This window comes from Macaca nemestrina, chromosome 8 (genome assembly GCF_043159975.1).
Source record: "Macaca nemestrina isolate mMacNem1 chromosome 8, mMacNem.hap1, whole genome shotgun sequence".
Taxonomy (NCBI): domain Eukaryota; kingdom Metazoa; phylum Chordata; class Mammalia; order Primates; family Cercopithecidae; genus Macaca; species Macaca nemestrina.
In genome coordinates this window covers 46,470,030-46,496,158 of record NC_092132.1, presented here as the reverse complement: position 1 = coordinate 46,496,158, position 26,129 = coordinate 46,470,030, and the positions used below count along the sequence as shown (strand labels likewise).

General features: G+C 42.0%; 1 protein-coding gene and 1 long non-coding RNA gene across 6 annotated transcripts; one reads left to right on the top strand and one right to left on the bottom strand.

Moving 5' to 3' along the window:
- Nucleotides 1-3,386: 3,386 nt before the first annotated feature.
- Nucleotides 3,387-10,977, top strand: LOC105476078 (odd-skipped related transciption factor 2). 4 transcript variants are annotated; one of them, XM_011731725.2, is made up of 4 exons: nucleotides 3,387-3,745; nucleotides 7,726-8,494; nucleotides 9,534-9,633; nucleotides 10,483-10,977. In XM_011731725.2, exons 2-4 carry the CDS (start codon nucleotides 7,839-7,841, stop codon nucleotides 10,555-10,557), a joined length of 831 nt encoding a protein of 276 aa, XP_011730027.1. In that variant the 5' UTR covers nucleotides 3,387-3,745; nucleotides 7,726-7,838; the 3' UTR covers nucleotides 10,558-10,977. The 4 variants fall into 4 exon arrangements, with proteins under 4 accessions (XP_011730027.1, XP_011730026.1, XP_070924057.1 ...); XM_011731724.2 differs by having other exon boundaries at nucleotides 10,401-10,977; XM_071067956.1 differs by lacking the exon at nucleotides 3,387-3,745 and adding an exon at nucleotides 7,286-7,398 and having other exon boundaries at nucleotides 10,401-10,977.
- A 4,513-nt stretch (nucleotides 10,978-15,490) lies between these two features.
- On the bottom strand, nucleotides 15,491-22,958 carry LOC105476077 (uncharacterized). 2 transcript variants are annotated; one of them, XR_983841.2, is made up of 4 exons: nucleotides 22,375-22,958; nucleotides 20,004-20,193; nucleotides 18,886-18,990; nucleotides 15,491-16,412 (listed from the first exon to the last, which is right to left on the bottom strand). It is a non-coding gene; the product is annotated as an uncharacterized lncRNA (long non-coding RNA). The 2 variants fall into 2 exon arrangements; XR_011606480.1 differs by lacking the exon at nucleotides 18,886-18,990 and having other exon boundaries at nucleotides 22,375-22,946.
- Nucleotides 22,959-26,129: the final 3,171 nt, after the last annotated feature.

Here is a 26,129-nt window from a genome sequence, read left to right as displayed (position 1 = left end):
AGAGGAGCCGGCCACGGGGGTGGCCGCCCCCTCAGCCCGCGCCACGCAGAGCTCGGCCAGTGCCTCCAGGGGGCGCTGCGGCCCTTCCCGCCGGCTGCTGACTACAGCCCGCGGCTGCGCTTTCCCACCTCAGCCCTGCAGAGAGCGCGGGCGCTGACGCGCTGTTTTAAATATAAAATTCTTAGCTTTTTGCCCCTGTCTCCGCACCCTCAACTCGGCCTAGTACACGCAATCCTCTTCTGGGTTCCCCAGGCGTCCTTGCTACTCCGGGGCCAGGGTGCACGCACCCCGAGCAGAGCCGAGCTCCCTACTCCTCCAGGCTATGGCGAAAAACGGCCAATAGTGCGGGAAGTTCAAATGCAAAAGGTCCCCGCCTCGCAGAGGCAGTGGAAGGCTGAGGAGAAGGGAGGCGAGTCCCCGGGGGTAGTGGCTGGGATCCTTGGAAAAAGATAAGGTTTCCATATTGTATTCTTGAAAGATTAAAAGTTTCTAGGATCCGAGTCCGAGTGGCAGAGGCGCGCGGTTCGAGTGGGAGAGCCTGAGAGTCAACTCCAGGGAAGTCTGTGTCTGACACCTGCTCGCTGCTTAGCTGGCAGAGCCTCCTGGGTGGGCCAGGGGCAGGGGCCTGGGCTGCGCGCCCCCTCCTCCTCCACCTCCTCCGCGTTTCCTCTCCCTGGCCTTCATCCCGGTCTCCCGGGGCGTAAACTTGCAGCGGTTGGGGTTCAGACAACCGCTGCTCGCGCCCCTCGTCAGTTAGCCATTTCCCTGAGAGAGTCCTTGGTGTCGAAAGCCCAGAGCCGCGAGGACAGCAGACTACCGGGTCAGCGGAAATTTCAGAGCGAGCCAGCAGCTCAGGTCCCCGGGGCCGCGGCGGGAATGGAACTGCTCGGCGGAGACAGCCCCCGGGGCACAGCTGGGCCACTGCAGACTCCGGGACTTCCCTCTCCGCACACCCGAAACCCACAACTCGCCCGTGGGCCAGGTGGCCTTTCTGCGCCGGGGACTGCTGGGGGCGGGCGGAGAGCCTGGCCGGTGACCTGCTCTTGGGTGGGCTCCGCAATGCCTGCGCCCTAGACGCTGGCCGGGATGAGGGGCTGGCTGGGTCTGAGCCTGGAGAAACGCAAGGGTCAGCCCGCGGTGGGCGCAGAGGTGGCCCAGGAAGGCCCGTGGACAGTGCTGCGCTGCGCTCAGCCTCCGGGCCGCTCCCCGCGTCCGGCGCGCACCTGCCCATCGAGGCTGCAGGGCCAGCAGGCAGCCTAGGCGCGGCCGGGCCACGCGGCATCCCCCAAAGCTGGAGTTCGCCGACTCTTCCCTACCTTTCCAAGCGACCGCAGTCGTGCCCAGAACGCCGGCGTGGCCCAGACTCCATTTTGGAACTTCGCAGGCTGGAGTGGACGAAGTAAACACATTTATGGAAAAACCCCGGGGTTAGGAGGTTTGCGGAAAGAGGGAGCAGCTCGTGGGTGGTTGGAAATTCTGCCTACCCCTCCGGAAAACCAAACGGTTCCGCACCCAACGTACACATACTTAAGGGCGGGAAAGGTGTGAAGCCCGCTGCTGGGGAGTTGCCTCCCCTTTGATGAAAAGGAAGTGTGAAGCTTAGGAACGCTCTTCAGGTCACCACCCCGTGAGTGGGAGACTTGGGGAGTCTGAAAGAAGAGAAAGCTCCCTCCAAATCTCCCAAATTGAGAAAAGATGCGGGAGGAATGAGGCAGTTGGAGAGAGAGGACCACAGGCGCCCCGCAGCTGAGGCTCAGGACTGAGCTCTAAAATGAAAGCACCCCTATGGGACCCACTAGGGAAAATGTGAAAAAAAAAAAAAAAATCTGAATGCTTAGGCATTCTGCTGCTTCTATTCTGTGTGTCAAATCTACTTTGAAGCAGTTAAGTACTGCAGGATATTAAACACTCGGATCTCCGTTTTAAGCTCACTTTTTAATCTTTGCGAACTTAAAATTGGAAAGATAGAAAAAAAGATATGCGACCCCTGTTATGTTTTACCAAAGGAACGAAAAATTCTCTCCACCTCGGCATAAATAAAATAGAAAGAATTTTATCTTAATAAAATAATATCTGGGAGCTTCTGCCTGACTCCCCAATTACTGCTTAACCTTTTGACAGTTTTTAGCCTCTGCTTATATTTGTCTACTTCCCCGCACGATTGAGTTTTTTAAATTGTCCTTTGGGGAGTCCCATCCAAAACCATCTTTCGACGGAAGACTTTTGAATTGTACAGCCTCTTGGTTGAAGATCTACCTCCTCTAAGAGCGGGCTTGCCTGGGCTAACGCAAATCCCCTCTGGCAACTCGTATGGGACGAAGGGCGTTTTTGCTTAGTGTTGATCACGCAAATCACATCTGAAAAGAAGCTGCTTAAAATGGGTGTGTATCATTCCCTTCCTGTCACTCTGTCACCCCTATTCCAGAGTGGTTGAAGTGCTTTTTGCAGTTACACAGACCAAACCTTTAGAAGAACCTGAAAAATGTATCACTGCACTTTGAATTCGATTAACTTTCCTGGCGACTGAACAATGGACTCAATTTTTCCTGGGAATGACGATGTAAATGTTTTGAAAAACTAGAATCGCATTTTCCTAAATTTTAAAAATGTTCTTCACCCATTCCAGATGGATTCTTTATTGTTTGCCAATGGGTTGCAGATGCCCACTCTTTTAACCAAGTTGGTTTACTGCGTAAGAAATGAACATTTGCCGATTAAAGCTTAAATATTGGAAGAAATTTCTCCTGGGGCATTCCACGCGTCTTTGCAATAATTACTAAATTAGTCAGTTGCCACCTCTGTAAACAAACTTCGTTTAGAAAACAGCAGGCGAAAGCAGACTACACATGTAGTCATAATTGACCAAAAGTATGTACAAAGCTGTTCAAAATTGGGGAAAGAGTGATTTATGCTGGAGAATACAGTCTAGAACTGATTTATTTTACTCTACGGTGAAGGTAGTTGTATTGAACGTGTTAAGATGTGCAAATGAAGCCGGCGAGCGCACCAAATAAAATTACTAAATGCCCTTTGGGATTCTCTGCAGGGTCTTTGAGAGGCAGAGAAGCAGTTGTTGAGTTTCTAATAGTATAAGGAAAAGTGGCAACGAGAAGAAAGGGGGTGGGCATTGTGTTTGTATGTGAGTTTTGAACTGAGTCACCTACGGCTGCTCGAGGGAAACCTCGAGCAAACCTGTGCCTTTAAGGCTCAGTTGCTATCCAAACACAAGTAAACAGAGTGGACCATTAGCAGACGCCGGGCGCGAAGGCGGAGCCAGGGCGCTGAGGGCCCCGCTCGGCGGCGGGACGCCCGCCCGAAGGGGAGGCGGGGCCGCTACTAAAGCCCAAGACTCCCGGCCTGGGGCAGCCTGGGGAGGGACGCGGGCGGGGACGGAGCTCGGCGTGCTTGCTGCTGGAGGGTGATGGCCCTGCAAGGCTGTGGGCTCCGACCTCAGCTGGAGTCGGCAGCGAGAGGTTCGCGGAACAGCGAGGTTCTGGGCGAGCGCTGAACGCCTGCCCCAAGCACCCCGGGTCTTTACACAGTCCGCGTCCACAGACTCTGAAGAAGACGTGGATCTGCTCTTGCTTTCGCTGCTCGCGTCCTCCAGATCATGTCCGCGACTCCTGCGACTCCGCGCGGAAAAAAAAGTTTGCCAGGCGTGGACTCAATGACCTTTCCAAACTGTGCGCCTCGCTGCCTGGACCGGGTTTGAGCGCTGCTGAGCAGGCAGACCTTTCTGCAGGAGGTGAGTGTCCGCCCTGGGAAGGGGCTGTAGCCGCCCTTTGGAAGGAAGGGTTTGGGGGTGCAAGAGGCGTTCAGATTCTCGGTCTGGTGTGCCCCAAGTTTAGATGTGAAAATAGATCATGGGGATGCAATCCCAGGGCACTGTATTTCTCACTTCCTTGGGTCCCTGGCATGCAACTCCCAGCTAACACCCAGCCACACACACTTCTACGTATGGTTTCCTAGTTTTGTTTTGGGATATTTAATCTAAGCGGTCGGCAAGACTTCTTATAAAAGCCGATCGACGTACACTGAGATCAAACCCCACAACCCATGGTGTTTCTGCCCCTGTCCTAGCAAGCCCTGGTCGACTCGTCCCGGGGCAGCCGCGGCAGCGCAGCGTGGACGGGCCCGGACACCCGGTGCCTGCCCAGCCAGCGACGCTGAAGGCGCATTTCAAGAGGGAAATAGTTCAGTTCTCGGTAATTTGTCAACCTTGTGCTGGCTTTTAAATTTTCCTCCCACCTTCCAGTCCTGACTGAGGGGGGGCCAAAAGCAAACTCCCCGGGGGCTTAAACGCTCGGATTCCCGAGAAATGGCAAGTGAGAAAGGAGTTGCAGTTGTACAAAGAAGGAGCGAGGAAAAGGTGTTTGTGGAGGGAGCCCCGATCTGTCTTCCTACCTGTTAGCAGAGAACAAAAGGGGGCTGGCGTTTCCCAAAGCGAAAGGGCGCAGACAGCCACTTTCTCTGCTAAACAAACTGCAGTCCTGAGCAGAACAAGAAAATTACTCACGCAGGGGGAGCAAGGGGAGCAGAGAGAAACAGAACCCAGATTATGCGGAAGGCATCTTAATTTAATTAACTCCTTGGGAAGGCAGAGGCGCTCTGAAAGGACAGGAAATTCGCAGCCGTTTCTCTATTCACCTGATACAGTCTGGCCCTCACAATCTGTCCTTAAACAATTTTTTTCTTTTTAATGATCTTTGATCTACTTAGTCTATAGCTCTCTAATTTATATAAAATTCCACTGCGGTTTGGGCTGAATTTCAGTGAGCCTATCTATCTAACCATCAGTCATTTCTCTCAGATACCAATGCACAGGTTTTAGCAGATGAACCCTGACTGTATATTATTTTTAGATAATTCAGTGTAATAATACCATTACCAAAGAGCAAAACTCCCTATCAAGTTACTTCTTAACTTTTTTCTCCAATGTTTTGAAAGCTTCACTGAACTAAGTGTGTACACATCTCCCTTGTTGACAGCCAGTCAACTAAATTTTACAAAATTTCTCCACATGCCTGGAAATTCCTGTGAAGAAGACTGATGGAAGAAAAATAGCCTCAGTTCCACCAACATATTTATGCCTTTTCATTGGTTTAAGTTTATTTCCTTGCAAAATTAAAAGCAACCAGTGGTCTGAAACAGGACGGTGGAGAAATGACAGCAGAAGAAGATCGCTGTTATTTCCTGAAAGGGAGTGTGGGAACTACAAGGCTCAGCTCTAGACAAAACGAAAGTACTTTAGGATCTCTGCCTTCACTTAAAATACTTCTTTTGACATACATTTCCAGCAACTCAATGGGAGTGTGGAAATTTAACCTTCCTAATTATTTGTGGCAAGAGCCATTGGTGGATATTTAAGGTAGTTCTGTTTCTAAAAGGGTTTCAAAAGGACCAGTGGTTTGCTCTTCCCCTATGAAGAAACTATATGCTCTGCAAATTAAAACAAACAGGTACTATGAAATAGCACTTTTTTTTTTTTTGCTAACATGAACCTGAAATATACTAGTCGTTAATTTCTGTGTTATAAACCATTCAGAGAAAAGGGAAAGAAGATGGCACTCAACTTTGTGGCAGTGTAACCTTTATGGCGGAGTTTGCTGTGCCTTTGGAGTAGAAATCACAGGTCACAACAGTACTTTGGCTGACACCACTCCCCCCCCACACCCGCTCCCCCCCTCAACACATACACCCTGTGGTGGGAGTTGTGCTTTGCCTCCTGTATTTATTTCTAAGAAATCTAGTCTGGGAATACACCCAAATAATAATTTCGGTTTCCTCTCTACGGGAAAGAGGTTGCTTTTCAACACGAAGGGAAAAATAATATTTTGAATCTCTGGAAAATCCTCATTATACAAAGGGAAATAAGGGTGTAATTTATTATTTTTAATTGAAAGGGAAATAATCAGATAGATTACCAGGAATGTTAGTAGAATCCTTTTTTCCTGCCTCCCTAAGAGAGTTGCCGCTGAGCAAAAATAATCGTGATTTGTGGTGGGAAAGTTGATTACTAATGGGGGTTTGCAGTTGCGGTTGAATGGTCTGACTGAGACCCTCTGACTGTTACACACCTCTCATTAACTCCTAGCCTGAACTCCCAGACCGCATACCACCAAGCAGAAGGGATTCGTTAATAAATCTCTGTCCCGGAGCCCTTCCAAACAGAAGAAGGTGTGGGCCCCGCAGAGGCAGCCAGATCCTGCCTTGCCAGAACGCACTGTCATTAGCGTAGCCCCCTAAGTCTGCTCACAGATGGAACCACAGGCAGTACTTCACAACACGCTGGAGAGGACAACTTAGGCGCAGGAAGGGGTTGGGTGGGAAGGGAAGGCTGGAATCTCTCCTGCCTTCCCACTGGGTTCAAATGCCAGGCTTGGCGGTTGGTGGCACAGACTGGTGCTTAGCTCTGACTCCTACACCTGGGGGGCTGGCAGAGGGAAGGCCCTGGTCCCCCGAGCTGGCAGAACTCCTTTCTAAAAAGGGGCTGGCCGTGGGAGAATGTGGGCCCGCCGTGAATGTAGGTGAGGTGCTCCCGGGAACCTGGATCTGAAATCAGACCTGTGTTGCCATTGGGAGCACGAGGAGAGGGGAAGTGCCCTGCTTAGGCCCAGGCCGGGCGTCCTGGTGGCGGGAGCACAGCCACACTCACCTCTAGGCCAACGGACAAGGTTCCTGCAGGCCAGCAGGGCCACCCTGTGCTTGGCCTACTGCGGCTCCGCTGCAGCTCCTTTCCTCTCCCTCCCCGGAGCGCTCTCCTCTCTCCTCTCCCCTGTCTTCTCTCTCCTCTCTGGTCTCCTGGGGCCTACCTGGTGGAGGGATGCAGGGGTCGCTTCTCGGTGCCAGACTGGGAAGCAGCTCAGGCCTCCCGAGAGCTTGGCACTCAGTCTGGGAAAAGGGGTTCCTCCAGCCTCAGGGATGTTCTCTGCCCCCATCCCACCCCCTGGGAGCCTGACCCATCTGGAAGGGATCTTAGTGGAGGGTTGGGAGGAGAGCCCCTGGAGGAGGAGGGGGCGATTCTAGGCCGAATCCAGCCCCTGAGGTGTCACTTTTCTTTCCTGCGGCCCGTCACCGCTGATAAATGGGACTGAGGGCAGAGAAGGAAAAAGAAAACCTCCGAGGTCAATGCGGGGCGAGGCGAGCCCTTCCCAGGGCCCTCTGGCCCAGAAGGATGAAGCGCACCGGCTTTGCTCTTGCACGCCGGCTTGCGGTCCGGGTAAGCGCGGGAAAGGCGGCCGCAGGGCGCGGCAGCAGCGCAGCGCGTGGGATCCCACCACCCATACGTTAACCCACCGTTCCCGGGAGCTCCGAGGCGCAGCGGCGACAGAGGCTCGCCCCGGCCTGCCGGCATTGGCGTTGTGGTTGACTGAGCTTCACCTGACGGGCTTGGGGAAGGTGGGCTGGGTTGGGCTGGGTGCTGCCCCGCTGTCCGCCTTTCGTTTTCCCGGGACCGATCTGTATCTGTCCAGAGTCTGAATCCGACCTTCCTTCCTTTGGGCGCCCGCTTTCCAGTGGAACATTTCTTGCTCTGGCCCAGGGCTGATCTGCATGCGGACTTGAGCAGGTGCCACGAGGTCCCCTCACGGCTTCTTTCGGGGGTCTTGGAGTCCGGTGGGGAGGGAGACTTGGGTGAGTGTGGTAACCTGTGTGGGTGCCAGAAGGCAGAAGGAGCAACCTTGGATTATAGTCATGGTCTCTCCCTCTCTTCCCTGCCATTTTTAGGGCTTTCTCTACGTGCTGTTGTCTCACTGAGTTTTTGTCGGAGCCCCACGCACTCCTGCCTCTGATTCCTGGAAGAAAGGGGTGGTCCCCTCAGCCCCCCAGCATCCCGGAAAATGGGGAGCAAGGCCCTGCCAGCGCCCATCCCGCTCCACCCGTCGCTGCAGCTCACCAATTACTCCTTCCTGCAGGCCGTGAATACTTTCCCGGCCACAGTGGACCACCTGCAGGGCCTGTACGGTCTCAGCGCGGTACAGACCATGCACATGAACCACTGGACGCTGGGGTATCCCAATGTGCACGAGATCACCCGCTCCACCATCACGGAGATGGCGGCAGCGCAGGGCCTCGTGGACGCGCGCTTCCCCTTCCCGGCCCTGCCTTTTACCACCCACCTATTCCACCCCAAGCAGGGGGCCATTGCCCATGTCCTCCCAGCCCTGCACAAAGACCGGCCCCGTTTTGACTTTGCCAATTTGGCGGTGGCTGCCACGCAAGAAGATCCACCTAAGATGGGAGACCTAACCAAGCTGAGTCCGGGGCTGGGTAGCCCCATCTCGGGCCTCAGTAAATTGACTCCGGACAGAAAGCCCTCTCGAGGAAGGTTGCCATCCAAAACGAAAAAAGAGTTTATCTGCAAGTTTTGCGGCAGACACTTTACCAAATCCTACAATTTGCTCATCCATGAGAGGACCCACACGGACGAGAGGCCGTACACGTGTGACATCTGCCACAAGGCCTTCCGGAGGCAAGATCACCTGCGGGATCACAGGTGAGGCGGGCAAGGAGGATGGCCGGGAGAGGGAAAGCGAATTTGTTCTGGACACACTGAGTCCTGATAGACATCCCAAGTGTCTTTATAATCCCCTGTGATCTAAAATACACCCTCAATCACGCTCCCCAGCCCGGTTCAGCTAACTCCCAACATCTACTCTTTCTTCCCCCCCAGCGGCTCCTGCTATGTTCTTGTTTGGGATGAGGGAGGGCCTTTCCTCAGCCTTGGACAGGAACAATTCATTGGCCTTAGTCCTGGGATGGTTATCCTGTCTCTTCCCGGTGCGGTGAGGAGTGGTGCAGAAAGAACCGAGGGACCCTGGGGTGCCGGTCCTGCCTGCAATCGGGCTACTTCTGTTGGGTTTCGCCCCTCGCCCCCCACCTAGGTGCACCCCAGAGCCTGCCATGGGGACCTTTCTTTTAAGCTGTATTTGTGTGTGTGTGGCGGGGGGGGGTCTTGCGGTCACCGAATTTACAAACAACTCCCACCTGCCTTCCACGACCTTAAACTCTGCATTAATACAAGGCAATTGAAGACATACAATAATGTAAGTGTTATCCTTGGGTAAAAACTTCTCAGGAGTTGGGGAGACCTTTTTAGGGGTATCTTTTCTGGACTCTACCTGCTGTTCCCCAGAGATGAGACTTCTGTACCCATCCTCCGAGGCCGTTAAGGGATTCACTAAAATTAGCACCTCTAAACTGGGCTTTGCCTTACATCCTGATTTGGCCAATTTAAATCCCAGAGAAAACCATGGAGGCCAAGAAAGGCCCGTTCAGCGGGGTTTTGAGCTCCAGAAAACACCAGAGAGGGCGATCAAGTGTAGATAAAACCCGCAGGCCAGTGAACATTTTGAAGAGAAACTGTTTGTTGAGATTAACCATAAACAGAATTACACAGGAAAAAAAAAATCTAAAAACATAAATGGAAATCTTGTTTCTTTTGTTCTTCCGTGACTTCCTTTTAAGTAATTGCTAAAAGTAACTCTTCATCATGGGGCAAAGTTATTTCAATGAAACCTTATATTAATTTTCAGGTATATCCATTCCAAAGAAAAACCCTTCAAATGTCAGGAGTGTGGGAAAGGATTTTGTCAGTCTAGAACTCTAGCAGTTCACAAAACTTTACACATGCAGGTAAGTTTGTTTTCTTGTTTAAAAACAGTGGCTGGTTCATTTTATCATTACTGCTTTGCAAAAGGTGTTCAATGGCAGACTCTTTCTCGTAAAAGGCTCTGTTTAGATTAGTTCTCTAGGTGGGGAAAAGCAACACTCTTGATTTTTTTTAATATATAAAATTAATCTTATTTAACATAAAGCATTTTTATATTTTTCTTAAAAAACAGGCCACTTTGATTATCATAAACCCTAATTTTAGAATTTTTTTCATCCAATCTGCCCTGCATTTAAAGCTTTCGTGTTTAGGAGGAAATAAAGGTAATTTTGATAATGGAGGCATAGTGAAATCCCATACGTTCTCTTTCCCAGGGGCCTCATAATTTGTACCTTTCAGGACATTGAGGAATAGTTTAGTTTTCCAGCAAAGAGGAGCCTTATTACCCAGGAGAATGTTGTTTCTTAAGAGAGGATTAGAGTTTTTCCTTCCTCCTTTTCCTGCCTATGACATGGTGATGAAATGTGAAGAGCTGGAAATCACAAAGCCCACCGAGGTGGCCGCGGGTCTACCTCCGAAGTTATCAGTGTAATCGGGCCTCTGTGTATGCCTGCACGTGTGTTTTCATGATTGGAGGATTAGGAGCACAGATTTGTTCCTGCAAGTCCCCTCTTTTGTTGTCATGCGAGTGTTATGTTAACGCTTGTGATACCGATAAGACAGAAACTATTGAAAAGGGTGCAGTGGTGGTGTGAAGGATTAATCCTTTGCTTGCTTCACATCTGAACAGGAATCTCCACACAAATGTCCCACATGTGGAAGAACCTTTAATCAGAGAAGTAATCTGAAAACTCACCTTCTCACCCATACAGACATCAAGCCCTACAGCTGCGAGCAGTGCGGCAAAGTGTTCAGGCGAAACTGTGATCTGCGGCGGCACAGCCTGACTCACACCCCGCGGCAGGACTTCTAGAGAAGCCCAGGATCTGTCCCGTGCCGCCGCTGCTCCCCTCCCCCGACACCTCTCCACGTCTCCTTCCCGGGGGGTCGCACCCCTAGCCATTCACTGACCCCAGCTCTTCCCTTGCTGCAACCGCACCTGCAGCTCCAGGGAGTTAACTCTTCTTCTGGGGGACTGAGAACTGTAGAAAGCCACACACTACATCCCTTCACAAAGAGTATATGCTAGTTTTTTGTAGATATTCACAGCTCATTTTAGAGCTCTGTACATAATGTTGTGGGTCTTTGTTTTGTTGTTTTGTTTGTTTTTGGATCTTGTTGGATGCGCCTAGATATGGAAAATGGAAGCCAAATTTTATCTTTAAAGACTGTATTTTCAAAATAAAACTTTTTCTTGTTTGTTTCAACACTCCTGCAAAGGTGTCTTGCTATTTAATTTCTGTTTTTCCTCTAGATTCTGGAAGAGTGAGCCTTCTCTATACAATTCAATACTGAAGGGCATTCTTTATCCCTAAGTTTAAAAAAATAGGATTTCTCAGAATTCTCAATCTGCAACTTCAGCCTTTCCCTTTTTATACGGTGGCATTTTGGAATTAGACAATTGGGCTGTTTCTTTGTTTTGCAAAGATATTAAAACATTGATGCCCCTGAGGTTTTATCCCCTTTTGTTTATTTCAATTAGTTGTGTATTATTCCCTCAGATAAATGTAATATCTTAATATAACATGCAACTTCCATGGTTGTCCCACTTGAAAGCACAGGATGGGAAGAAGCAGGAAGCATAGAAGAGGTGGGAGCTTCTTACCACTTCATTTTTGAAAAGTCCTTGGCCTATTGTCACAATTTATGATGGGCAACTTCTCTTACCATTAGACTTTGAACACTATGATTTATCACTATAGACAGAAACTTTATCCTGCCTTCAGGAGGGAAGTCTAAAATCCTACAGAAGAGTACAGGAAGATACAATCTTCAAGAAGACGGGAGAGAAGAGGAGAAAGGAGAAACCAGTTAGCTATGTTCACAAAATATTTCTTTCCAAGGGTGGGGATCCTTTCTTCTAGAAGGTTAGGATTTTTCTGCAAAGCAAACTGAGTTAGGCTACCAGTGAGGTTTCCACCACTGGTTGGTCTTTGTCCCTGGGAAAATGCCAGAAGTGCAGGTTACTCCATGTACAGAGCTCATGACAAACATGTAGTCACCTTCTGAGGCATTTCAACCTTTCCTAAATGGTTCCCGGGGAACATGACTCTAGTATAGTGACAACCCTGAAGTATAGTGTAGGATTTGGGTGGAGGGCTTTGGAAGGAGATAAAGAGTAGTACTATGCAGAGACTGGAAGGAAAGTGATTTAACTTAAAGGGGGAATGACAGAGGAACCTGTGGCCCAGTAGGCTCTCACAAACTGTTTAATATGGAACAACAGGTTAAACAAGGCATTATCAGATGTTTAAAAAATTTGTATATTTGTGTGGGGATGGCATGTTTCACTTTCAGGGTGATTCCAAGCAACATGCCCTATGTTTTTACCTTAGAATCTTCCAGAAAAGTAGACAGAGACTTGAAGACTAGACTCAAAATTTCTCAACAGTACCTTGTTCAATACAACCTACTAAGAGGTTTCAAAAAGTGTTCCTGACTAATTCCTTCCTCTGTTTTCAGGGGAGCAGGCTAGAAGTCATGTTTATCTCTCACTAGAAATTAATTCTCTCCAACAAAGTGTCCAGTCACCAGCCTGTGTGCCTAATGCTCACACAAATGCATTCCCCAGCATGGGATGAGCCCAAAGTCTTCCTGAGGAGTAGGGGCAGGGATGGAGTATGGAGTGCATGTGCCTGTGTTATTTAGAGGAATGAAACAGCTGTTTGCTTTCTTTTGTTTGTACAGAATTAACTCAGTGACCTCCCTGCCCTCTCCTCTCTCAAGATCCTGCCCACGTTGGTACAGAAGATTTGAATACTTTAGGGCAGAGTTAACATTGACTGTCCCTAAAGCCCCCCTAATCCTGCAGGCTTTTTCTACATAGTCAATCTCACAGCCCCACCCACCCCTACTGACTACAAGTGTCACAGTTCCATTGCACAGGGTTCAGTCCAATTATCAAAGAATGACCCTTGTTCGCTATCAAGCTACAGGCATATCCTTGAAGTCCCTATTACAGGAATATATAGATAGGTATAACCAGAAAACTGTTCCTCTCCATTTATTTTATTTGAAGAAATGAGAATCAGAAGGGAAAGAGGAAGAAGAGAGGAGAAAGTGGAGAAAGCGAGTTCCCCATCTGATACACAAACTACTTTAAAAGTTAAGGTTAATTTATTCATAATTAATTTATTTACTCATTAATTTAATAAATGCTTATTTTATGCTTTTCATGTGCCAAGCCCTGTGCTAAATTCCACTGATTTTCTTGATCAGTTTCTGCCTTTCTATATCCAGTGACACATTTTTGGAATCTTGGCTACTTAGGTAATTTAAAAACCTACGATAGGGCTAATTTAACACCCTCAATCTAGACACTTAAATCCAGCATTCGTCTAGGCTCAGAAAGGATCTAGCTTCTGTCAGGGTAGACTTTTTCTACATACGCTTCATGATCTTAGGTGAACTTTTAATTTTTATTTTTATTTTTATTTTTAAGACAAAGTCTCACTCATTGCCCAGGCTGGAGTGCAGTGGCACAATCTTGGCTCACTGCAACCTCCACCTACTGGGTTCTAAATTATTCTCTTGCCTCAGCCTCCCAAGTAGCTGGGATTACAGGCACCCACCACCATGCCTGGCTAATTTTTGTATTTTTCGTAGAGACAGGGTTTTACCATGTTGGCCAGGCTGGTCTCGAATGCCTAATCTCAAGTGATCCGCCTGCCTTGGCCTCCCAAAGTGCTGAGATTCCAGGGGTGAGCCACCACGCCCAGCCAGGTGAACTTTTAAACAGTGAGATCCTCTCCAAATTCTGGGTTTTGTTTTCTTCTTCTTTAGACTGTCCAAGTATACAGGAAATGAACAAATTTATGAGACATCATAGGGAAAATATCTTGTATCTTAGGAAATTGATCTGCTAGTTTTTTTGGTTCAGAGAAGAGTCATTATTTGAGTTTTAGATTAGCCTGTGTTTTCCTTACACCCTCTACCACAGTCAACTCGTGAATCAATGCTCCTGGCAAGAGACCAGCCAGGAGGTGGAAATATCACGAGTCATAACCACAGCGCTGAAGAACTTCATGCACAAGTTAGGTATTTACTCTCTAGCTGTGACTGTAATCTCATTTTGCAGTCTATGCAGTAAGGTTTTTAAAATAATTTCTAAAAATGAATTACATTGTAATCAATTGTTAATATAAAATTATGAATGTGTGTTAGGTGTTCTTACTGATACTAACCTTGAAATGTAGGTCATTGTGGTACTAGTGCTTTATAATTGTGGAAATTACAATTGCTATTTTGCACAGGCACACCCTTTTTTTACATGAGGAAGCATTTTTAAAATCTGACTATAGAATAACAAAATACTTAAAAAGTCAACAAATCTAAAATCTCAAATTATAAATAGGCTCAACTACCACTAGTGATAAAATCAGAGGTGGTTACTGGGAATTTTGTCTGTTCATCTGTGATGTTAGCACATGCATTTGGTCCTCTTCACTTAAATAATGTTCAGTCAGATACTTTTACCCCAACTTTGAGTTCTTGAAGATTGTCAACATGACAAAATAGATGCATTTGCACTAAACACTGTGTAGAATCAACAGCAAATTTTAATACAAGAAAAATATTAGCATAATGGGTTGCCTTTCTTATTACCAAAGTAATTTTAATATTATTATAATAAGGAAAGATTTAAACAATTGATGAAACCATATAACACATTGCAAACAGGAATGACTTTTGTATTTTAGGGGTTTATTTGTGTTTGCCTTTATTAGTGTGTTATATGGAGACTATATTTCTCAATTTTTTCTTCTATAATGTAACTTGTCATGATAACCACCTCTGCTGACAGCAATGAGCAATAAAGGGCGTGGAGATTCAGAATGATTCAGCTTTGATGACCTGAGATATTTCAAGTTCATTCCGGTTTCTCTTTTTTTATTGCTTGTTTTTTTTCCCCGAACACAAGCTACCTTATTATCTATGCTATGTAACTTTTTTTTCTTGAAACTATCCCAGGCAAAAACTGATAGTGAAAAACTGTAAGTAACCTTATAGCCCACAAGAGGAAAATTGTTAAGTAAATTATCATGCTATCTCCATTAGGATGTTTTCTACTGCACAGAACAGAAAACTCACCTAAAAAGGGCTTAAGTAATAGGAGATATATTTTCTCACATAACAAGAAGTCTCAAAGTAGGGTCCGGGGATGTGTAATTAATTGGAGTGTCATGATCAACTAGGATCAATTCTTCCTATTTCTCTGTTCTTCCATCTTTAATGTGTATACTGGACTTCCTTTATGGCCACAAAATGGCTGCCACAGCACCAAGCACTAGCTCCACTGCTCCCTCCTGACACACATTCCTTAGGCAGAAAAAGGGATTATCTCTTCCTTGGATCACTTTTAAGGAACTAAGAATCTCTTTCACAAATCTAACCTATAGATTTGCCCATATATCTTTTTGGTCAGAAGTATGTCACTTGCTCTTTCCTCAGCCAATCACTGATAAGGGGAATAGAATTGTACCATGATTGGCTTAAACTAAATAAAAAATCACTTTTTGTGAGTGGAAATGGAGTCAGCCTTTAAGCCTGAAGCCCTTGACCGCCTGAACAAACCTGAGTTCTGTTAGCAGGAAAGAAAAGAGAACTGGCTATTGTTAATATTAGGCAGATGTTTAAAATGAAGTTTCCATTAAACACCTTGTGTTAGGAGATGTTGGTATTAGACAGTATTATTTCAAATATATAAAAAGGCATAGACACTATTATCTCAACTATATAAGACAAGCAAAACCTTTCAAAAACTAAGCAGAAACAAAGAGTAGCAGAAAATATACCAAAATGTTAACAGCAGCTTCATGAGTGGCAAACTAAGGGTACATTTTTCTTCTCCTTTTTAAATTTTTCAACTCTTCCACAATGAGCACACATTACTTTTATAAAGGAAAAGGGTAATAATCTTTATTTTTAAAATCTAAAATAAAGCCTTAATTTGCTCATCTTTATAATTTTTCATCTTGATTTACTACCTCTGACCAATCTTTGCTTGTCTCCTTTCACACACACTCATATGCCACTTCTAAACCATTCTTCTAATTTAGTTACATCTTTACTTTCTAGTTTATCTCTCTTTATTGATTTCCATTCAGAGCTCCTTTTCCTATCTTTTCTCTAGGTTTCTTCATCCTGGTTCCATATTTTCACCCTTTTTAGAGCTTCGACAATTCTAGCCCAGGGTTCCTCATGTGTGAACATTAGAATTACCCAAGGTACTTATTTCTGTGTCTTCCCTAATCCAGTGGGTGAATTGGAATTTCTGGTGATAAAGACTAAGTACTCTATTTTAAACAAACACTTCAGGTAGTTCTTATGTGTATTAGAGACAGAACTTCTGCGTTAGCCTTTGACACCATCATTACCTTTATCTTATCCATCAGCCATTTACTATGTGCCTACCATAATAAACATAAAACAAATCTCAACCCCCTTTTCTTTACTTATTTACTCACTGTCCTTGAAGTTGTCAAATTTTCCTCTGCTTTGATGCTTACTGCCCTTCCGTGGTCTTTCCCATGTACTTTTATTTTCTATTGTTGCTGTCCCAAATTTCAATTTTTTCATTAATAGACATATTTGGCTTTGAAATTTTATTTATTCATTCTTCTTTGTTCTCTTGATCTGCTCCCTAATTTTAAAAAGCAGCAGAAGAAAGAGACTATAATAATTGGTTGAAATGGGTAAATCACAGAGTAAAATTAATTTTCTTTCAATTTACTAATGAAAATATTGTCACCAAATGACTTCTTACTTCAGCTTTTTACAAAGAGCATTCATTTGCTGCAGCAATGCTTTATGTATTGTGGTGTGGATGTGTGCTGGTTTTAGAATCAGAGCTAAACTAAATTGCTTTTAGATTATTTATGTTATCATCACACTAAAATTAGAGCTGGAGGAGGCCATTTTTTGATAGAAAGAGCCATAAACATGAAGGTCAGAGATGGATTTAATTTTTTTAAGCTCTGAAACTGTTTATGGACAAGACAGTTAACTTCTCTGAGACTCAGTTTCTCATCTGTACAATGAGAATTTGCACTACACAATTTATAAAGTCCTCTCCAGCTTGTAAGATATATGGTTTTGGGAAAAGAGCATTTCCAGAAAAGTATTGATGATTTCACAAAAGTTAGAAAATATCAAGAAATCAGATCACTTCTGTCCCATGAAAATTTTTATTAACTCAATAAAAATAAATGTGATTTCTACTTGAAACACAAATCATTTGTTTTCTTAAAACTTCTTAAAATTTTAAAGACCCTACAGAAGACTGTTAATTTAATTTCTTAAAACTTTCTTAAAATTTTAAAGACCACATGGAAGATTGTTAATTGAAAGTAATATTTTTACATTGAAAAGTAAATTTACTTATTTTTTAGATTATAAAAACAATCATACTAATTTTAAAATATTCAAACAGTATATAAATGTATAAGGTAAGTTTCTTATTACCTGCTCCCACCCTGACTAATCTGGACAATCACACACAAATAGGATCTACTGTAATACTATTTTTCAACTTGCTTCCCTCCACCTCCACTTAACAATAAACAATGTATATATAAAATAATGTATGTATAAACCAATGCATGTATTTGGTCTGTTTTACCCTACCGGTTAAAACAGATCTGCTGCTAATGTAATAGAAACAATCAAAACAAAACTAAGGACTTTTTAACCTGAGGATTAATTCTTATGCATTAGAATTTAATATGGAGAAATAGGGAAATCATTCTGTTACTGAAATTATTTACAAAATACCATCCTTAACTGACAACCTTTAGTCCCCTATCTTCATAAAGGCAGCTTAGAGTGCCTGAAGGGATTTGAGGGTTCTGCAAGGTGTGTCATATTATAGTTCACATCAGTGCACATTGATGTATCTCCCTGGCAAGAACTGAAAGATACAGTTCTTAAATCCCCTGCTGACCCATTATCCATGGATCATTGACAAGACAGAATGTAATAGCTCCTGTCTTTTTACCAAGGTAAACCTCCTAGTGAAACTGCATTGTTTATGCCCTACATCTTTTATCTAAATAAGAAAATTAATATAGGAGAAAAAACTACATTAAGTAGATAATATAAATACTTTCATATTCTTTATTATATTTTAATATTTATTGAATAAGGAAACATAAGCTGTTTAATTGCAGGGACTGAGACTAAGAAACTTTTCCCATAACCTATCTTTCCAAATAGATCATCTTAAATACAAGGCTAAAGGAATTGCATAAGATCCAGCATTTGGAACACCAAATTAAACTAATAGACATGTTGCCTATTTAAGCATTAAAACAGTAGTTCAGTTGGTGTTATGAGTCAGAATTTAACATTTCCCATTATCTTGATCTAAAAAGTCAGTGTTTCTCTACTCTAAAAGTTATTTCGTGAACTGGGTCATAAAGAGTCATAAGCTCTCAGAGGGATTTATTCACAGACCTCGGCAATGTTTACAATGTGGCACTGTGTTTTTGCAACATCACATATTGACAGTGCTGTGTTTTAAATTTCATAATGCGATGACAGGACATGGTCATATTTTTATGTGGTTCTGATCAAGATCCATCTGAAAGCTCCTTACTTTATGTTAGTCTTCTTGACTTCTAAAATAATTATGCCCTATTTCTATCTGTTTATATCTAGAAAAGGTTAGAAATAGAAAGATGATGCTCTCGTCAACTTGATTAACATTCATTTCCTGCCCAGGGCAAAATAAAAAAAGAAAATGAAAAAATAAATACATAACTTGACCAACCATCTCAGTAAGAATACGGGCAAGTGAATCAGATATTTGGCCTAGACCAGTGAAATTAAAGATACATATCCCTTTAAATCAGTGATTCCACTAGAGAAACTGAAACACATCTGCAGAAGGATACATGGGCAGGAATATTCTCTGAAATACTGTTTGTAATAGAGAAAAACTAAAAAAAACCAATGTCCCCTAGCATGAGAATGGATAAATAAATCATCAATATTCACATAATAGAACACCATGTAGTAGTTAAAATGACCAGTTTAGCAGTAAATGTATCAGCATGGATTAATCTCAAGCACATAATGTTGTACGGGAAAAAAATAAGTTACAGAATGATAAGTACCTATCATTCATGTAAAGTTTGAAGACATGTAGTTCATAAAACTATAGTGAAAGTATAAGATGTTCTTGGAAATAATAAGCACCAGAGTCTGCATAGTGGATACCTCTGGAAAGAAAGAGGATAGAAATTAGAGATCAGTACACATTGAGGGGAGATTTCAGTTGTATTTATGATATTTTATTTCTTCATTATATCTGAAGCAAATATAGAAATTAAGACTTGGAAAAGCCGAGTGGTAAATAGAGGGGTGTTTGTCACATTAGTCTCTCTACTCTCCTATATACTTGGAAATTTTCATAATAAACTGTTTTCAAAAAAGAATCAGATATTAGAGCTGAAAGGGACTTTAGGAAATGTCTAATAATTGGATTTTTAATGACTAGCTACTCTGTGATGTTAGGATTACTTTGGTGATGTTAGGATTACTCTGGTGCATCAGAGACACAGGGTCTCTACATCCTTGGAGCTTACATTCTACCAGAAAGAGACAAAATTTAAAAATAAACAGAATATTAACATGGACCACACAGAGGATTTTATTTCATTTGAGGATGAAGAAATTGAGGTGCAAAAAAGTCAAGTTATTTTCCCAAGGTACAAGCCAATTCTAGAACTTTGCCTTCCTCTGTCTTTCTGTATACTTCTATTTTCCTCTGGTCTCCCTCTAACCTAATGTTATTCTAATTACTGATGGTGTTAGGCACAAGCACATTGATAGTGTCTCACTTGTTTTGTAGCCATCTGTTTGGCATAGGTACAAATTTGTCAAATACTAAAACTTAACTAAATAGCTTTAAAATTGTTGAATATTTTGCACGTGACATTAAATTAACACAACCTTCTTATATTAGGTAGGTCAGCATTATCTTTGTTTCATGGGTGAAGAAAGGGATGAATGGGGGAGTAGCAGTGGGGTGAGGTAAATTGCCTAAGGCTCTGTAGGAAACAAGAGTGACAGGTTCTGGATCAGAATTCAGAACTCTGACTTAATGTAATGCAAAATTTGGAGTACCTTTCTTTCTGATCTTCCCTTTTAGGTTAATGTGCCTCACTTCCACACATTCCTGTAAAGCTAACACTCTTGAAAATTGTAAGAAAAGGGCTCTTAGCACTAATACCTTGTCAGATGAATTATTTTTCACCTTCAAAGTTGTGAATTCATTGGTAAACATGTTTAATGTAAACTTTTATGTCCACGCAAACTCTTCTCTCCAGATGGTCTCAAAGAGTGTTCAGGGAAATCATTTTCCAAGCCGTAACTGTTTTATTCAGAGCTTTGAAGACAGATATCAGGTGAGCTTTTATCGACTGTTGGAAAATAAGGGAGTAGAAGAACAAAATGATTATGGTAACCTAAGCTACCTAGATGGTGTTATGACATTCATTCTACTGACAAAACTCTAGCATTCATAAAGTTTATTTTAAAGTAATTATCTTCATTTCTATTTAAATAATTGTTTTAATATTATGAGAGCTGAAGGTGATTGTTTCAGCTTCTTCTTCTTCCTGAGTTTATTGAAAAAGAAATGGTCACTTGTAGAAATGAAGCTCTTGTGGGGAAAAATTATTCTGAGCCGAATTTAAATATCCAACATCAGAAGGTACTATGATGTAATACTATTGCTACCCAGGAGTCCATCAGCAGACTGTACCCTGTGTGTCACATACTTCGCTACAAAGTTGATTACAGGTTTATGTTGTAAGTGCACAATATTGACTGGTACAGGATACGGATACTTATTATCCGGAATTACTTATTATCTTCATTTTCCAATGAATTATTTCTTCCCTTAGCTGATGTGTGAAGCTAGGTTTCTAAGGACTTCTTCAGTGTTCTTATTAAGAACATCTGTAAAGAACATCAGAATGAAGTGTTGAATTTCACCCATTTGGATTTCATTAAAGTGTCTATAGTTGTCAAGCATTTAGAAAGTCAAGACACTAAGAGTTTGGGGTTTGACCCAAAGGAAATTGGTCCTCATTTTAAGGCTAAACAGGAGGGATAACAGAGCCAAATTTTTTTAGGGAATAGGAGATTAAAAAAGAAATTATTCCTTTCAGATACATGCCCCTAAAGAATGAAAGCTTAAACAGTCATACTTTGTAATAGTTAAGTTTTTCATCTTGCCAAAACAAAGTGTGGGTTTATTGCAGAAGTTCTTAACCTAGAGTTCATGGACCTTTAGTGGGTCCATAGGCAGACTTCAGAGAGTCCATAAACTTTGTGAAATTGTAGGCAAAATTTCACTTGCATATACACATGTGTGTTTTTTTTCCCCTAGGGAGAGGAAACTAGCTTTCGTCAGATTTTCAGGGACATCTGTGATTCAAAAAAGGTTAAGAAATGGTTTATTTTCTTACTTATTTAAGGTTCTTAAAATTTTCAGAGTATCTGAATAAGCAGAGTTTTATATTTCTCTTTCTATTAAAAACACACAATATATATAAATGTATATGACTTTTAAAATGCAAGTAAGATATACTAATTTTTAAATTTTAACAAATGACCAGAAGTTTTGGTAATCTGTGAAATCTCAATTATAACTAATTTACCTAAATATACAATCTGATCTAACCAGGTGTAATAAAAATAACCTGACTGGCTATTTAAAATAAACAACACAAAAAGAGTAGTGAAAAGTGAAGATATCTTGTGTTGGTGGTACAAATGTAAAAAAACAAAGCAACTTGAAAGTTTTTTTATTACATGTAATAATAGAAGTTTTCTATTTGGTTAACTAATTATACTCTAATTATAGTAAAGTGGCATGAATTAATTTATATTATGACTCAAATCCACTGAGTAAAAACAGCAGTTTCATTTTATAAAGAACAATAAGAGAAATTCTGCCATGAAAAAGCCACTGGGTATTTTTAAGTTTTGTAACATTTTAAATGAATACCAAATAATCTGATCATCATTACACTAATTCTAGTTCCATTTAGACTTGGAACATTTGGTAAAATTTAAGATGTCATATTTTAAATTAAAATATAATGTGTTATTTCTTCTCTGCATATGATTTTTTAAAAGTGTTGTTTTAACTGGATCCTCCTATAATTACATTTGTTTTTAAAAGTAGATTATTTAGTATACATTGAACTAACATTTTTTCAATGTGGTTAACTAACATTTTTTCAATGTGGTTTTCCTTGTGAATCACACACTTAGCCTGTAATCAAAAGACAGAATGCAGAAATACAACATGAATCTTTGACTAATAGGCTATCTGCCACTTGTCTTTGTTTTGTATCATAGGAGCATATACAGGTTATTTTTTCCCTTTAGCTAAACTTCAGACATGTCTACTTTATCTTTGCTCCTTTTCCAGCAAACCTTCCTTAGCCACCTTCTTGAATTACCTATCCTCTCAGACAGTTCTTTAGCTTATTATATGTAAACCTGGCTTGTTTCCAAATTAACTTGGCTGGTCTCTTAATTTTTCCCATCCTCTCTCAAAAGACCTGAAGTACCCTCTTGATATTTACCAAACCAAACTCAGTATCCAGGCTCCACATGCTCCACCTTCTTCATATACATACTGCATGTCATCAACTTTTCTTATACTATTTTTCAGATGCCTTTATTTTCTCCTCAAGCTTTGTCTTTCTCTTTTTGCCTCAAAATATTTTCATCTGTTCTTAAAAAACATACTTAAATTTAAGTATTAGCGCAAAATGGACTGTTGGAGTTGTCAATTTTTGTTTTACAGTTAAGGTCTTTTTTTGTTCTTTAGCATCAAGTTTCTCTCTTACTATTGAAATAAGGTTAGAGCCAGGTGCAGTGGCTCATGCCTGTAATCCCAACACTTTGGAAGGCTAATGCGGGCGGATCATTTGAGGTCAGGAGTTTGAGACCAGCCTGGCCAACACAGTGAAACCCCGTGTCTACTAAAAAAATACAAAAATTAGCTGGTGTGGTGGTGGATGCCTGTAATCCCAGCTACTCAAGAGGTTGAGGCAGGAGACTTGTGTAAACCTGGGAGACGGAGGTTGCAGTGAGCCAAGATGGCACCACTGCACTCCAGCCTGGGCACTCTGTCGTAAATAAACAAAAAAAAAGGTTAGAAATTAGTAAAGGTTATGGTATACACATTATATCTTAAAGCTAGTAAGCTATTACAAAAGAACAGAAAGCAATGAAACAGAAAAAAAGAATAAACTACAGGAATTTACATAAGTGTTAGAAAGATATAAACTGCAACATGAAATCTAGAGAGTTAATTATTATAGATACTATTACATGCACTGCTTAACTTTATAAATTCTCTGAAGTCCTCCTATAAACTAATAATTTAATCTCCTCTGCTAACTTGCTGATCCAGATACAAATTATGTAAAAGCTATCTATCCAAATACGAATTATGTAAAAGCTTCTAGCACAATGGTGGCATATAATAGGTGTCAAATAAATGTTAAAAAACCAAAAAAAAGTTAAAGTATAATTGATAGAGTCAAGTTATATATAGTAGTATAGGGTTTAAAGACTAAAAGATAGCCCATGCCTAAAATAGTCAGGAACCAATTTAAACTTTTAAAAAATTCTTATTCTTTGATATTATAAATAATATATGCTGTTACACGAGTAACACGATTGGAAAAACATCAGATTAAAAATTCATTTTTAGGCCCTTCTTAGAGTACGATTATTAAAGAACAGTTGAAAATCGGTTTTGTGGCCGGGCGCGGTGGCTCACACCTGTAATCCCAGCACTTTGGGAGGCCGAGGCGGGCAGATCACGAGGTCAGGAGATGGAGACCATCCTGGCGAACACGGTGAAACCCCGTCTCTACTAAAAACACAAAAAATTAGCCGGGCGTGGTGGCGGGCGCCTGTAGTCCCAGCTACTCAGGAGGCTGAGGCAAGAGAATGGCGTGAACCCGGGAGGCGGAGCTTGCAGTGAGCCAAGATGGCGCCACTGCACTCCAGCCTGGGCGACAGAGAGAAACTCCGACTCAAATAAGTAAGTAAGTAAATAAATAAATAAATAAATAAAATTGGTTTTGTGGGGTTTAGTGGAGTAAAATGATGATTCCCAATCAGCTTTCTACTTATTATGGGGATCTCACAATTTGGGTGACCAAAGAATATTCATTCCAATATAATTCTTCCTTTTGTAAACAGAGAACAACTTTTACATTTTCTGTTAAAAATGTAAAATGGTGAATATTTAGTTCAAGATGTTTATATTGCTCGAAAGGTGTTTTTTTTTTTTTTTTTCTACCTTTCATCTTCTCCTTCCTCTCAGGTCTTCAGAACCAATGAAGAAGAAACCATTACTTATCAAAGAGGGTGAGGTACAGAGCTGAGGGGTCACAGGTTTGCTAGTCAGAGCAGCTAGCATATTTTTCAATTTGTAATCTTTATTATGTTTCAAGAATAGCAATGTCTTTGAATTGGAAGGAACTTTAGAAATGTCTTTGTTCATCCCTTCCTTATACAGTATTATTAAAGGTAGGAGCACTTACTATTTTACGAAATCGTAGGTACCATTAACTCTGAATGCTAAAAAAGTCTTATGTTCAATCAAAAATCCACCTCATTGCACCTTCCAATGATTGGTCCCAATCCTGCCCTTATTTTCTCTAAGCTGTAAACTTGGGGGAAGGGGAGAATTCTTCTTTTATAAACAGATGAAAAGATGTTTGAGCTGGACTTTGTAAAATGTTTAGAATTTTTAGGGAGTGGTGTCACCACACCACCAGGTCCTTGGAAAAATACATTGCATATTCCTTCTTTATGCAGATTCTAGAATAGAAGTTTTCGTCTCTCTCATCCAAATATGCCAAGGAATTTAGCAAATTTTCAGTCTTTCTGGGACATCTGCCAACAATTACCAATAAGTCAACGTTAGCACACCTTATGGGAGGAGAAAGAAGGAACTAGAAGTTTCATGGTTTTATTTCCTTCTCTGATGATGTGGTTGGAAGGAAGATTAACTGGTTTGATCTGAAGCCTTACTGGTTATAAATCTCTTAGATCCCTGGCCCAGATTAACTGAATGATCCCAGTATTGAGCATACAGGTTGTCAAGGGTACTTGTATCACATTGATTTGCCTAATAACCCTAATCTGATTGCAACCTCCTCCAACTGTAATTAGGAGGTTCCATTGTCCTTTTCTTGCAAGTTCTAACATGTTATGTTCCCATCTTGATTCGAAAGGGCCTGAGCTGCATGATAATATCTCAAGCTGCCAAAGGCCACAGCTTCTTTATTAAAAAAAAAAAAAAAAAAAAAGAACGATTACAGATCATGCCGCAGGACTCAGGACTCTTAGTGACTGTCTCTGGCTTGGCACATCCTCATCTATTTATTCATCCAAATAATAACTTCAAAAAAAGTTAAAAAAAAGAGTCACCCTGGTAGCAAGACTGAGATAATGTATATCAGCTTTGATCACATGCTCTGAGGTTTGGGAAAATGAATTATTATAAACTGGGTGTCATCCTCGGCTCTTCCCTGGAAACACTTTTCTTCAGTGTTGCTTTTGATCATATTTTAAAGTTGTAATTAAGGATTCCTTTCCTCTAGTCATGTTTGAGTTAAAACCTTATGGAAGCAATCCAGTGGAATTATATAGCTATGGTTTGACTCACAGGGGCTCTTGGTAATGATTAAGTTTGCCTGGACAGAAGGATATGGAATAGGTGTTTGCCTAGTGGGTGTGTCAACAAAGGGGGTGTCCTTTTTTTTTTTTTTTATCTTTCTACAAGCTGGTGTCCTATGAAGAACCCTAGGACATATCTGTAACTAGAAAATTCTTTGATTGAATATATATATATGTATATGAATATATACATATATACATACATATAATACTACATATTACTGCAATTGTATACATATATACTTATATATAAGTATATATATCCCAATGCTTATCATTCATTTGATAGCCATTCAACAAATATTTGAGTATCTTAGTGTGTTGTGCATTGTGTTGATTTATTATAAGAGACAAATAAAGAAAAACATCAATAAAGAAATAAATATGCTATGATCTGGGTATGTGTAGGCTTCTATGGACGTATGTAGAAGGTTCCCCTGTCAGTGAGGGTGGAAGAGAGGGGATAAGGAAGACTCACTGGAGAAGGTAAATGTGGCTTCAATGGTGAGAGAACATTCAGGTGACTTTATCCAAATGAAGTATGCTCTCCTGGTAATGATCACAGTAATGGCAAATAGCAGGGTTTTTTAAAAGCATAATCCATGACACAAAAGTCTTTTTAGACACTCTGAGA

Excerpts from the sequence above, each read along its gene's own strand:
- LOC105476078 (XM_011731724.2), top strand. The coding sequence starts at position 7,839 with ATGGGGAGCAAGGCCCTGCCAGCGCCCATCCCGCTCCACCCGTCGCTG. Across the intron at positions 8,495-9,533 it reads GATCACCTGCGGGATCACAG|GTATATCCATTCCAAAGAAA; the intron begins GTGAGGCGGGCA and ends ATTAATTTTCAG. Across the intron at positions 9,634-10,400 it reads ACAAAACTTTACACATGCAG|GAATCTCCACACAAATGTCC; the intron begins GTAAGTTTGTTT and ends ACATCTGAACAG.